At 34.5% G+C, this 15504-nt stretch overlaps 1 protein-coding gene and 1 non-coding gene across 2 annotated transcripts in view; one reads left to right on the forward strand and one right to left on the reverse strand.

Annotated features, from left to right (window-relative positions):
- The window catches only part of Lrch (Leucine-rich-repeats and calponin homology domain protein), a 47348-nt gene extending 32364 nt beyond the window's left edge, over positions 1–14984 (forward strand). The window contains exons 3-11 of the mRNA XM_090115916.1: positions 3731–3963; positions 4402–4538; positions 6135–6378; positions 7338–7476; positions 8559–8624; positions 9549–10188; positions 11035–11172; positions 11883–11960; positions 12239–14984. Coding sequence (XP_089972042.1) covers positions 3731–3963; positions 4402–4538; positions 6135–6378; positions 7338–7476; positions 8559–8624; positions 9549–10188; positions 11035–11172; positions 11883–11960; positions 12239–12778 — 2215 coding nt within the window. The 3' untranslated portion in view covers positions 12779–14984. The remainder of the gene's footprint in view (positions 1–3730; positions 3964–4401; positions 4539–6134; positions 6379–7337; positions 7477–8558; positions 8625–9548; positions 10189–11034; positions 11173–11882; positions 11961–12238) is intronic.
- On the reverse strand, positions 6820–6892 carry TRNAK-UUU (transfer RNA lysine (anticodon UUU)). The gene has a single exon. It is a non-coding gene; the product is annotated as a tRNA-Lys (tRNA).
- Positions 14985–15504: the final 520 nt, after the last annotated feature.

Here is a 15504-nt window from a genome sequence, read left to right on the forward strand (position 1 = left end):
AAACCGCATGTCGAGATCCATGTACGGTGACTTGCTATAAGTTCGTAAAGCATTTAATTATATGGAATCGTTCTCAGATGTCACAGTTCATAAATTACAATGCGCAATAAGTATTAATACTTGTAAAACACAATTATAAGTAAGGAATCTTTTAAATAGGATTGAAAAAGAAATTCTTGTAGTAAAATCTAGAAGAAAAACTACAGCAGTTTTCTCGCTCATATAGTATTGTAGCCTTGATTTCAATGTATGGCCTACTTGCTCATCTTCAGGGCTACTTCAATTTACCCATTTACTGAGGTTATGTAAGCAATAAAAATGCGGAAACTGTATCTTAAAATTACAATACATTTAGGTCGATTATTTTTTAAATGGCTAAGTTTATTTACACGATAAACGACCTACGTACATTTCGTAGTTCTACTATTTTCCTTAAAACTTGTTTATTTTTTTCTACGATGAAATGTATGAAAATGTTTCTTTAAATGCATCGTCCAATGACCTCCTGTCTATTATTAATCCCTGTCTCCGGTACTGAATCCAGTTTCAAAGCAGAATGTCTAGACGCTATGGTATCGTAACAAAAACTCCTGTCCCTAGCCACACTAGTTTTATACACGTGAAATAGACTTCCATTTAGCTGATCTGAAAGAGCCGGAGGTAGATCTAGTACCAATATATCGCAATTTTATAAACTGGGTTCAGAATGTGGTTCAGGTTTTATTCTGAAATGTACAAATATGGATAGCTACTTTGAGACCTGGCAATATTTTTCAACAGAATTTAAAGTATCCAAGGGCTAAGCTTATAAAGATTATGTAATTTTAGAAATAATCCATGATTAAGTAATAAATAACATGTAACTCTATCAGAGCGGCAACATAGTTTCTAAAAGACGTTATTTGATATCACGCAGTCTAAGTTTACATCAATGATTTTGTTGTTACGATTAAAAACGTATGGCGTTGATTGTATCCTAATGACTGTTACGGATGCGTTGATGAGAACATTTCCTTTATAGGCACTCGTTTGTACATAGCTGTACCATATATGGAATTAAAACGGTATAAGACATCGAGATCGCTACAAAGTTTAATCGATTTAAAAGTAGTATTATACTAAGCTTTATGTAGCAGTTCGTGTGATCGTTCGTTCGTTCGTTCGTTCGTTTCAGCCGTGGGACGTCCACTGCTGGACAAAGGCCTCCCTCAAGGATTTCCAGTACGACCGGTCACCGGCGGCCTGCATCCAGATGTTCGTGTGATGCCAAAGACATATCGGTAAAACTTCGTGGTATCATGTATCGTGGTAGCTTCATCAATCGTTGTCAATATGGACGGTAGAGCAGTTTGTAATGAATTTGTATTTTAAAAGAAAGTAGTTTGAAGTTAGTGTCGGGACAGACTGAATGAAAAATACCCCTAAATAAAACTCCAATTGTGATGGATGCATTTAACGTAGAAATATCATTGAAATTTTTCATAAAAATATACTGATAACATCGATGGAACAACAACAAGAAGAATAAAAATAAAAATGCCATTTCTTCACTTCATTGCATTTGTGTTGACTTTCAATTGGCATAGATTCTATGCCATAGAACAAAGACAGAACTTAAGTATTTGAACAAAGGCTGAAGCCTCCAGATGAAGAGGTTCTGAACAAGCTAACCTTAAAGCTCGATGAGAACATAATGTATAGGGTTTCAGACAACAATAAAATGGCATGGCCTGAACGTGCACTAAATGATTAACTTATTTCAGTTTAAACGACTGTTTAATGTAATGTAATAACTAATAATGTATAAAAGTACAAGAAGCGTGTGTGAAAAATGTTAAATTTACAGCCATTTTTACTGTTAAAATGTATTTATTGAAATAGGTGTACTGGAGTCTGGAGGACAGAATATTCCTGCGAATATTCTTCTATATAATATACCTCTACTAGGTGACATAAAACATCTTTATGAAACCCTACGCGTTTTTGAAAGCTTCATGCATATCTAATCATCTGATCATGTCAAAGCAATTATGGTAAACATCTTACCTCTAAGTACTGTTAAGCTCTGAAGACAATTATGCTAACCATGTTTAGAATATACCTTTTTAATTTTTATACAGGTATTATATTACATCTTTCTTAAAACTAATAAAAAAGCTCCAACACCCGCCCTGTTAATAATTCCATTTACAACCTTTGGGAAGACTATAAAATTATGTATAGTAGAAGCGTATTCCATGAAATCCTACTTTATTATTATTACATACATTCATAATGCATAAACGCACGGCCGGTGAAAGCGTTTTTATGTTTCACATAAAGCCGTTACTCGCTATTTGGCCATGTTGTTTACAAACTGGACAATGCCCGTGTTGATTGTATCACTGACTGATTCGTTGAACTGCATTGAACTTGGTACGTATGCCACTTATGTGTTAGGAACTCTACCAACTAGCGTGAGCTGACATAATTAAAAGTGACTGCAAAAAGAAGGTTACAACTTACAGTAGTTCCTATGGGTATCAACTATTATGTATGTCATCGGCATTGTCTAATGCATACAATAAACAACTAGGGTATCTGAAAATAGGAGTAGTTTCAAACGAGTATCTCTAAATCAAATCTTACGTATTTACATAAGGTATTCCTATAGTTTGCTGTAAGGAAGTTTTAGCTACATGCTTTTTAAGATGAGTACACTAAGTAATGTTTCTTCTATATAGAGTAAGCTTTAATGGAGTAGTTTAGTTATAATAATATTTTCTTAACGTTACGTTACGCGCAGGGCTGTCACTTCTCGTTAAATATTCAACTTCTACTATTTCAATATGAAGACATATTTTATCATTCTTCATAAGTGAAGAAATCTTTCATTGATCTTTCATGAGTCAGAAAACAGGCCGAAACAAAATAACTTTAGAAAATAACACATATACTCTAATGCTTATGTCAAGAAAAAAAATCTAAGTGAAATGGGGGATGTAAATAATTTTGTACAATTACGTGAAGTGCACGTGAGCGACGCCGTGGGCGGAAGCTCAATAAATTAACGCAGTATTCCCATGATAAATTCTCTAAGTGTCTACAGTTATATTATGATGATATAACTATGTATTTATTTTTGTTGCAGTATTTAAAATTATATTGAATCAATGCCAAGGATATAAACTTATTTTTATTAAAGGCAACCCTGTAAACGCTCTAGACAAGGCGTGGAACGATTTACGCTCACTTCGATCTCATAACACGCGATCTCAAACTAGGTTCCAGGACTATAAATAGCTGGCGATGTGTTGATGAGGTGCATGTATTTATGTTTTCATCGGCTTCATAGCCCGTAACTACAAGAGCTCGCTTCGACGTGTAAAAGAGTTGCACTCGAGTGTTGGCTCTTGAGATTTTTCCTTCATATTGAAATAGTGTAAGCACTACACGAACAAATACTTTTTTTTAACTTGCATTAATTTACCGTTTTATTGAAGACTTGATTTATTTCTTCAAGTTCTATATACATATATCTACCTTCTTTCACGGTAATATTTCTAATACAATACAATCTTAGCTACAATCCATAGAAAGAGTAGGTACTTACTCTTAAACACGTAGAGCATACGTATGAGACGAGTACCTAATTATAGAAGCAAAGCAGAAGCGTTTGCTTATTTAGTATCATATATACGGACTCATAAAATACAAAAGTCTGATCCACAAATGAACTTCTCTATTCCAGTTCAAACCAGCTCACGGAGCTACCACGTGAAGTATGTCAGATGCCACTACAAGTGCTTCTAGTGCAGGACAACATGCTGCTCAGTCTGCCCAAAGAGATCGGCAAGATGACGACGCTGGCCGAGCTGGACGCGTCGGACAACAGACTGACGCAGGTGCCGATGACGCTGGGTGATTGCACCGGCCTCAGGAGTCTCGATCTGAGCAATAATCAACTTGGATTGTTGCCACTGCGTGAGTTCTGTTGCTAATGGAATTGATCGGGGTATAATGTTTGTTTGGTCGAAATGCAATGTTCAATGTAATTTAAATGAATCGTCTTACTACCTACCTTACCTACCTTACATTACTCCAACTTACGAGAAATGAAATGTACATTTATTGATTGCTTGAATCTATACCGAATATTCGGTGATATTTAAGCGAAAGTCAAGGCGTGGAACGACACGCTCAGTTCGATCTGATAATACATTAAAATATGTTTGAATGCTTGAATATATATCGAATATAATATAATAATAGGTATATCTGTACATATAATCTGTCATTTGATATGTATTATTTCGTAAATGTCAAATGTTTAATTTATAATACCTATGCAATGTTCAATGTTCTTTTAACACTAATTTACGGATACGGTTATATTATAAAAATAATAAAAAAATATTTCAGAAATCACATACCTCCGCCTAGAGCACCTAGATGTAAGCTGCAACTGTATCTCATCCCTGCCCCTGGAACTGCGCAATATGTCATCCATCGTCACGTTAAACCTGGATAATAACCCGCTAGTTTCACCACCTACTACTGTAAGTATATCTCAGAAACTATATGTAAATTTTAGCCAATTAAAGTTCTTTCAAAGATAAAGTAATTGCAGAAATAGAAATATTAGCAGATACTCCTCATTTTTATCAGTGCGATAGGCCGCCTTCTTTACAAGGAAGTCTGGAAATAAAGTCAATGTTATCGCATTTATTGGTATATTTTTAATTGGCTTTATCAATGGCTGTATAATATAAGGTTCGCCATTTGAATTGATAGGTAAAGAAACGATAAAAAACAAAATAATTTGGAAAATCCAAAAGTGCACGCCTCATATTTTTTTTTTTTAATAAATATTTATTAATTATTATTTTTGTTTATTTAATAACAATTAAACCACATCGAATCAGACCCTGAAAAATGAAAGGGTTCTATTCCTGAGCATACTCAAGCGTAAGAGAAAAAAAAAGACTCGATTAGTAAAGTATTTCGGTCGCTATCGTGTTAACAAGAAAAAGGATCCGCACATACAGACACACGGACGTCCAAGACAGAACTTTTTTAAACTGTTTTTTAACTAGTTTAAATAACAAAAATGACATCAAAAATATCATGAACGTTAAAAATAGTGTTTTTTCTTAATATGTGTGTGTATGTATTATCTTACAAGTGCAATGTATGATACATAAAGACATTTTAAGTTTGAAAAATCAGATGTTTTGCGCGAAGTGACAGTAGTACCACATGAGTAGAAAGACGGAACAGAGACTAAGCTTCGAACAAACGCGCGAATCGATTGCACTACTACAAGTACGCGGGGCATGTGTGTGTGACTCTGGCCGCTTGTCGCGTACGCAGCGATTCTAGGAAAAAACCGGTTTGCGCTTGCACAGGCAGAGGACCGTCTCAGGGTTGATACGACGCACGTTGTTTGTTTTATTAGTTGCAACTTGCAAGTTTGAATATTTTAATATAAAATGTAATATTTTATTGTTAAAAATGGTTGTTTATTGTTAAAAATGGTTGTTTATTGTACTGTGTGTATGAATAATACTAGAAAAACTAAAAATATATCATACTTCAACTATCCCAGGGAGTACAATAGGTGAGTAAATATTTTGATTATTACTTTTTCAAGTAAGTACTTACTTGCGTTTATTTTATTAGGTCCTTTTTTAATAAGAAGAGAATTGTACACGGTGTGTTTTTACCTTTCATTATTATTACAAGTTTCGCATTTGTAAATATGTATGTAATTGTGTGTAATTATAAAACTATTTAACAAAATATGTTTTGTTCAATTTGTCTTAACCTATTGTGACAACCCTACCAAAATAGGTAACAATTTTGCACGTTCTTAAGAAGCTTAGTCTCTGTTCCGTCTTTCTACTCATGTGGTAGTACCCACCTCAACGCTTCGCTTATGAGGCGTGCAATAGCTTATTCTCTAGTTACTGTGTTGTGTTGGTGTGAAAATATTTTTCTTAAAAGGACTGTTCAGTTGCAAAGATCATTGGCTCGACCTAAAATAACCATGAATTTATAAAAGCTTTCTTAGCTGGAAAAAGCTCGGCCGATAGAGCGGCAGAATCTTTCGGAGTAGACCAAATTCTCAATGAAAACTCTTATAAACATTACAGATATGCATGCGCGGGCGCGTGCACATATTCAAATACCTAGAGAACATGGCGAATAAAGACTCGCTAGCACACCGACGGGTGGATGACACCCGACGTTCCACAAAACATACGTCTTTCAACTCGCCCGGACAAGCGCAGATCACGTCTGGTAACGCCACCATTGATTGCTTGAGGCATAAACCCAGGCATGTGGTTGATAGCGGATATTGTACGGATGGCGTGGATAAGAGGTGGTCGAATGACGGTGAGTAAATAGATTTGATAAATTGAGGGTATTTTGTTAAAATGTGAATGTGTGAAGATAAGTTTCAAGGATTTTGAGTAATAATTGATTTTGTTCTACTGTGTTATTGACAAGATAAAGGACCAGATTCATTCATTTTAAAAAGGATCAAGGTTATGTCAGTTTTATAATAAGACCGATTTGATATGAAAACTGCATATTAAAAAAATCATTAACTTCATTGAACTTAAAAAAATTATTAATGTGTGCTGTGACTTTTAAATATGTAATACTTTTTCTAAAAGTACATACATTTTAATGATTAAAGAAATAATATGTATTGTTTAAAAAATACGATATATTAGAAATATAAAACCGAAATATATATTATTATAATGATTACAGTACCGTGCAATAAATATAAAAATGAAAATATAAAAAAGAAAAAGTAAAAATATTGGCCGCCCGAACAGGGACTTGAACCCTGGACCCTTGGATTAAAAGTCCAATGCTCTACCGACTGAGCTATCCGGGCCATGATGACGTCTTCGAAATTTTGTATTATAAATCAATAGTTTCACGGAAAATACATATTTTGTTATGTTTATGTTTATACAGACTGCATAAAAATTGTTTATGGTTTTTTTTTACAATTTTTTTCGTGTAACTTTTGAACGACACATTGTATGGTCTGGTAATATTTTTATCAAAAGTTCCTGGATTTGTTTAATGTTTTAATTTCATATTTAACACAATATTATGATCCATAAATGTTTTTTAGGTTGATATAATATTTTCTAATAACAATTTAATGACGTAAAATCAGTGTTACTTACCGTTACCGTATCAAATGACTAAATTGGCTGAAGGTATTAAGATGTTAGATGATCCTGAACCTAAATAAAGATTGAATATGTATGGGATTTCTATTTCTAGGATCTATTCAATAATAATAAAAAAAAAATACTTTATTGTTTTAGCGGGAGGCGAAGCGGGTGGAGGGTCAGGCCGGTCGACACCAAGCACGCCATCAACACTATCACCAGGCGCGGCGCTATCCCGCGCGCAGTCCCTGTCCAGCGAGTCCCCCCTCGCGCCCCTCACGCCCATCCTCACCGGGTGAGTACGGGAACGTTCGAGAATGTTCTGGAACGTTCTAGAACGTTCTGGAACGTTCTAGAATGTTCAAGAAGTTTTGCGTTGCAGATGCGATAAATAATGATGTGATAGGTGCATTTTTAGGTTAGGTGTGTAGTACTGTCAGGGTTTAATATTAGGTATATTTTTTAATGTATAATATATAAAGTATAGGTTGTGATTTAATAATTAAAAAGAGTTTAATGAAATAACTGTAATAGTTATTTACGGATTATATGAGTAAAAATATACCTATTGCTTAATTGCGTTATTTTATATTGTTTACGCTTAGATTTAGGTTTTTGGGAATTTGGAATTTATACAGGATGGTGATGTTATGATGTGATTTATTTTTATCTACTGTAATATGTATAAGATATAATTGGGATTATTTCTATAATCTATATGAGAGTAGTTTTTGATAACCATTATAAAGTATTTGTTATATTTTATATTTTATTTACTTATTTTATAAATTAACTGGCGAGGTTTTATACATATTATGTTTTTCTATTTTTTATTAGATATGGGGTAACATTGAACCATTGGCTTATTTAATTTGTTTTTATTTTTCCACCTTTGACGGGAGCAGAGGTAAAGAGTTTGAGTTACCGTCGTTATCAGATGTCATCTTCATCCTCCCTTCATTAAGCACAGTAGGGTCCCGTACAAAATATTTTTTTCTTCGTTTTTTTTTTAATATTCATCGAAACGTAGTATCAATCAATAAACTTATATCAATCAATATACTTCAAATACAAATGTGTTGTATGTCTGTGATTTTAATAATTTGGTTTATAAAATATGGAATCGATTGCGTGTAAAATTCAATTGCAAAAACATCAATAATGCGACTCATATTTCAAAGTGTATAACAGATTTTTTAAATCACAGCGTATAAGAGTAATTAACGGCAATTAACCGGTGGTATTGTAACTGTTATTATAAATGACGTCTCTGCGACGATATAAATAAAAAGAGTTGCTGATGACCAAATGCGAATTGTACGAGGGCCTACTGGATTCACCCCCCCCTTATATTAACCCCGGTGTTGTCCCTTTCAGCGTCCGTATATCACCCGAAGGGAACGGCGAGGATAAGAGTAAATTAGCACAACAACAGACGTACAGGTACAATCACTCATGCGCACGACGCTCACACGCATACGCACCGTATTATATAACTATATGTATGTTATGTATGTAACGTCTATGTGTTGCATGTGTTGGTACTAATGTGGGCGGAGTATGCGCTGGTTTGTTAGGCTGTGCGTTTATGTGCTTACTAATTGTGCATCAGCTGTTTGTCTCTTTCGCTCTTAGGAACGGGTGGTTGAGAGTGAAAGAGATGAATCGCTTGTTAGGATTGTTGGGTAGGTAGATATTAGTTAGGTTGATTATTTTGATGAGTAGTTTTGAGAATATACAGGTAAAGGTTTATTTAGTAGGATTTGTTATTTATTTTTATGAAATATGTAATTAAATATTTAAAATATACGCAGATTTTTTACTATCCTAAATGTATTTAGCAAATGCCGGCAAAATACAATAACACCAAACATTAAAACTGAAAGTTTATCAAACTATAATTTATTGTCTCTATAAAATGCTTACGTTGTTTAGGTAGATCAGTATATGTTGCTACGTTTACTTGTTATGTTTTTACAATGTCGATTGAATATAAAGTACTTACTTATTAACTCCAATATAAAGACAAAACACACACAACACGCTTACGTTTACATATACTGCGCTGTATGGCTTTGTAAATGTGCTTTGCTTCAGTACAATCTTGTGAACGTACAACTGAACAGATGTTAAGAGTTGGTTTTATGTTATTGTAAATAACCATATTGTAACTAATTACGCAATGTACGGGAGCGTCACACGCTTAACTATGAGTTAAATTTTAATACCTTTAAACTCATATGATTGCACATTGGCCAATAAAAAAATACAAAAAATACCGCAATCCTGCACTAAAACACTAAACTTGAATTATTTCTATTAAAAATAGTAAACAAGAATATAATAAGAACGTTTATCAATTTCCAGACAATACAAAGAAGCCCTAAGACAGCAACGCCAGCAAGACGTGTACCGCCCCCGCACCGACCAGCCCTCCCCAGAACTAGACTCCTCGCCCCAATCCCAAAACCAAAGTCCCGTGCACTTCCAGAAGTCCGGCTCGCCTGTCAACGGATACAGTAACGTATCATACAATAGATCCCTTTCATCAAACTCTCCCAATAATTCCAACGTGCCAAACTCCCCCCTCCTCCACTCGACCCCGCGGAGGTTTCAGAGCCAGAACGGTGTTGAAAAAATAGAAGAAAATAAACGGCCAGTGCAAAAGGTCGTTCCGTCTCGAAATGTCGCCAAAACATTCACACCAATTAACGGGAACGTTGACTACACGCGGGTCAACGGTTCGGACGCTACTGTGTACGCTAAACCGACTTCGCCTACAAAATCTCCAACCAACACGCTAGGCTATAAGTCGAATATTCCCAGGCAGAATGGGGACGCGAAATTGTTAACAACCTCGGTGTCGTATTTGAAAGGTGGTGGAGCGAAGCCGCCGAATAAAATGGCGTGGAATAAGGACGCGGTGACCGATAAGCTGAGTTTCACTATGAAGAGGGAGTTCGATAAGCAAAAGGAAGAGTCGGATCTGTTGCACCAGTTGAGAACGGTGAGTTTGAGTTATTTTAATTACGTTTTACGTTACGTTATTTTAAAAAATTATTTTGCCAAATTGTCTCCTTAACCAACCCAGTTCTTTAAGTAACCAGAGTCTTATCTGAATCGATTATAGTAACAAAACAAATTTAATAACTTACTGTTAAATTGAATGCTATGGATGGTAATGTGTGATCCAATTATTTTTAATGATATTAACTACTAGCTGCTCCGCGCGGTTTCACCCCCGTGGCTCGACCACTCCTGTTGCCCGTAGCGTGATGAAATATAGCCTGTAACCTTCCTCGATAAATGGGCTATCTAACACCGAAAGAATTTTTCAAATCGGACCAGTAGTTCCCGAGATTAGTGCGTTCAAACAAACAAACTCTTCAGCTTTATAATATTAGTATAGATAACATACGTATAGTACAATGACATTTTCGTTCGAACATGTTTATAACTAATTTCATACCTAAGGAATTTATTAATTTTACATTATACATATATAGATCGAAACTGAATTTATTGCGAATTTAAATGGAACAATGGAAATAGGTATATAATAATATAAATTATTAAATAAACTCGATTTGAATTTTAAAAAGAACATAAATATTAATAATGTCAAAGTAAAATAAAAATTGTATTTTTTAAACAACCTATATGTGTACACAGTAAAATCGTCTATAACTTGACGCGAGCACATGAGCGCGCTGTTTAACGAAGTTGTCGTGGTTAGATTCTATCGCATGCCGGACAAATTTCTATGGTTTTTAACATGTCAATTTATTTATAAAATATATTATTCTTTTTGAAAAATAAATAAAATATAAATATGTTATTTTAAATGATGCAGATAATCGAGAGCCGTCTCAAGATGTCGCTGCCGGAGCAGCTGGCGCCGGTGCTGTCGGACGGCGTGGTGCTGTGCCACCTCGCCAACCAGCTGCGCCCGCGCGCTGTCGCCTCCGTGCACGTGCCCTCGCCCGCGCAGGTACACACACGCACGTACATGCCAGAACACATGTAAAAATGACACACACGCAAACACGTATGCAAGAGTCTACACGTCAGGAACACATGCAAAGATGCATTCACAAACACAAACGTCTACACGTCATGATACACATGAAAAAATGCAAACGATCAGGCACACGAACACAAGCGTCTACACGTCATTAATACACGTGCAAGACGCGTAATCTCATGCACACGCACGAACATACACTCGTACGCACATCATTTAACACATGCAAAGATGCGCACGCTCATGCACACACAAACGTACCACGCGTGAATATCTTACATACAGAGATTTTAGCAAGAAAACATAAACATGCATGCATACACATCACATGTATGGTTGCGTTCTCTATTATTATGGCAAAATTACGAATACACCTATAATTATTTTGTCCATCTGGAAAAAATATATTATTAAGATATTAACGGCATAAGTATTAGTTAAATGTTCGTAACTAATAGCACAAACCAAATCCAAAATTCATGTTGTACATATTTAGTATCTTATGTCCTTCTCCTGGCTCTAAACTACCTCCCTGCCAATTTTCAGCTAAATCGGTTCAGCCGTTCTTGAGTTATAAGTGGAGTAACTAACACGACTTTCTTTTATATACAATATAGATTGATATGAAAATATTATATTAACGTGTACATTTTTATAATATTTTTTTTTCTTTTCAGCCGAAGCTTACAATGGCGAGATGTCGAAGAAACGTGGACAACTTCCTGGAGGCGTGTCGAAAGATTGGCGTCGAAGAGGTGAGGCATACATTTTAGTTTTCATTTTCATTTTTATCTCATTTTTTATTCTTTATTTTACGAACATTTTATAATTATTTAAACTTATCGATTTACAAACCGCGTCGAATGAAAAATTATGAATACGGTGTTCAGCCATAAACCCGGTTCGAAAAAAATATTTATAATACGCGCGTGAATTCGTAACGGGATCGTAAAATCGAGTGCCGTACGCAACAAAAAAAAAAAATATCGAGACAAAATGACATAAACTAAGAGACCGGTGGCGTGTGTTCCAGGACGCGATCTGCTCGCCAGAGGACATTCTGTGCCACCACCCGGAGCTCCCGGGCGCCGGGGGCAGTACATTGGTCCCTCTCTCGCACACGATCGCCGCCCTGGAACACGCGCACCGCATGGATAACCCCCCCGACGCGTTGCACCTCAGCTACGAGCACGAGCCCCCCCACAGGAGGTACAGCGACGACAGGTATATAGCCAATTTTAATTACACCATCGACGAAATGGACGAAGACGACGCATACCCAGAAGCGTTCAACAGGATACAATTCGTCACGCCGTTCTGTAAACGCGGAGGTCTATTAACAGGAGAGAATATGGAAATATACGACACGGATGAAGTCGACTTTCCGGTCGCCATGTTAGAGGAAGATCTCCAGAGATACGACAGGGGCAAAATGAACCTCGACATTGAGGACAACTTGAACGCGATAGTCCGAGAGACTGCCAAGGAATTTGAGAATCGAATTTTCTTCACGGTCCTGTGTCTCGGAAGCTTTATTGTATCCACTATTATTCTTATTATCTATCCTCTGTAATTTAGTATAAGGGTTTTTGGATAGTCTCGCTGTGTAATGTTTCGATTGTCACAAATTTGCCTTATTAACAGTGTAACTGTGATCCGTTAACGTGAGGCTATTGAGAATTGATCGTTGAGACTGATGAAATGATTAGTATTGCATTGAAAGGGACTTTGTCCCGAGTTAAGTTCGGTTTGACAGTATTAGGAGCATATCATGCGATCGTGGCTAGATTGTTTTTTGTTTTTTTTTTCAAACAATGTATGAATGGAATTTATTAGAAATATATTGCATTTTTGCGCTTTAAGGTTCTTTTAGGTACTTACTGACATGTTCCGATTGTAGTTTTTGGCTAAATAAGGTTATGCACATTATTAATGTCGGCACTGTAGAGGATTTTCTGATATGAACTAAATGTTGTTTACGCTTGTCTTTTAATATATTTCTCATTGAAATTTGTATCTTTATACTAACCATCTGTTATAGTTTTAAGATATATTTGATTCATTCCTAATACAGGCATTTCGGTAGATATAGTGTTGCGTTTGTGTAAATTGCTTTTTGATTGTTTACGGGAAAATGTTTTGTTTGCTTGATTTTATTTTCGAAGGATCTCAGTTTTGGTTGACATAATTTATTGTGTAAGTGTACATTTATGTTGTTCTTTTTCAACACTTCAATTACGTAATTCACTTAAGAAAACGCCGGTATTGGATCAAAATACGCCAAATAAAGTTCCTAAAGCAGATTAAATTGATAGAAACATTTAGACATCACTTTACTGGTAGTGTTCATATAACGATAAGACAATGGTGCTTTGTACAACGCTGTTTCTCATTTGAATTATGTAATTTGAGTTCTTTACACGGTTTGGTGCATTTATATTCACATTGTAGTATTGCACTTTAAAAATTAAGGGTTTTATACGTTATAGGTGTTAGACATTAAGTTTTATCTACAAGCTATGAGATGCGAATGGTAATTTTGAAGAAATATATTCTAAATTTTACTGCCGATTCGTAGGATGCACATTTTATGCTAGTTAAAACATATCGTTGGTTCAATTTTATACGATTTTTGCAATTAAATATGCTGGCCCTTCAAATAATCCGTTTTAAGGTATAAATCGTATTTATGAAACATTACCATTTTTATCACATACCTTACTTAATTCGAAATATTAAAATTATTGCCATAAGTTTATTTAAATCCTCTACAAATCATAACTTCCAAAGTACAATAACATATAATGAAATGTTGGTGCGTTCAACATAGTGACGAAAAGTGTTATATACATTTAATATTAAGCCCACTTATGTGTTACATGTTTCTTATTAAATAAGAATTGTATGCCTTAATGGAATTCATATCTATTGTATGTGATGCAAGCACTTATTAGTGTTTTACTATGGACCGTTTTACAGTATAATTTAGTCGCATTGACTTAACAAATTTTGGGTATGCAAGAAATATGTCAAAATGAGTCAAAGTTGTTGGGTAAAGTTTACTTATTTTTTTAAAGAAAATGAATCTTTGTTCGATAAGAAATTGGAATGTCACTTTTAATTCATACTTCCCACAATCAATATATTTCGTGGGTCAATGCACTAAATATAACAATTTTAATATTCTGCAATACTCACATTGTTTTAGAATGTACTGAAAATGCTGTAAACGGTCGTTTTAGTAGTGAGTAGTGATAATAATTAGACTGTATTTTGAGGCTTTTCGAAATAATATTTGTAAAAGACACGTTTTATTAATTTATAAAATTAACCTACTTATTACATAATATACTATAATATGTAATGTAATAAATAATAAAAGCCAATCGGAGACCGAATATTGCCAACTAACATTTTTTAATATTTAAGAATTTTTATTGCATTTAAACCTAGAGTATTAAAAACTAATTTTCAACATAGTGGTTGTACACATTAGCAGCTATTTGACAAACTGCATTGAAAAAAATCGATTATTTTAATTCGACAGAACAAATTTTCCAAAAGTTTCGTTTCATTTTTATGTATTTGCAAATGAAGCATCATTACCAAATATAATTATGCTGATTTTATGACGATGAAACAAAGGCTCGTATTAAATGCAATTTTGGAAATCATAAAGTAATAAACGATGTATAATCCAGTCTGTAGGTGCATACAAAAGCCTTTGCTTGACAAATATGGAGTAAAAGTGATTTTGACATATTATGACATGTTTAGGAATGGGGGCGTAGTAAAAATCAAATAAGTCAAAATAGCTTGAAGCTTCTACTCCACTTTTTGTAGAGCAAAAATCCCTACAGACAGCATTTTTAATGATTTGTCTTACTGAATACTGAATGAATAATACTTTATTTACATTATATAATATATTTATGGAATTACTAAAGGTTTCATGTGTTTGTATATTAAAATTGTCACGAGCATTCCAAAGATGTTATATTCAAAGACTGTAGACTTGTACTTTTTATTTACTTTATAATAATACCTTCGTTTACATATGAGTTAGTTTCAAAATGAGTGCTTCTTTTAATTTTGCTGAGTAAATATCCAATAGTAATAAATGCAGTGATTTCTTTATGAAATAATATTGCAAAAATTCAATTGCGCCTTTCATATTTGCCCTTATTAATACGAATATTATTTTCTTATACTAAGATTTTCCGAAGCTTGTCTGTATGTTTTTGAGCTTTAAAATTACAAGTACAATTTTAATATATTCTGTATACAACTACATAGATA

Source organism: Colias eurytheme, chromosome 2 (assembly GCF_061535395.1).
Source record: "Colias eurytheme isolate Ceu_HAF_F1 chromosome 2, ilColEury1 Martin Lab GWU primary, whole genome shotgun sequence".
Lineage (NCBI taxonomy): Eukaryota > Metazoa > Arthropoda > Insecta > Lepidoptera > Pieridae > Colias > Colias eurytheme.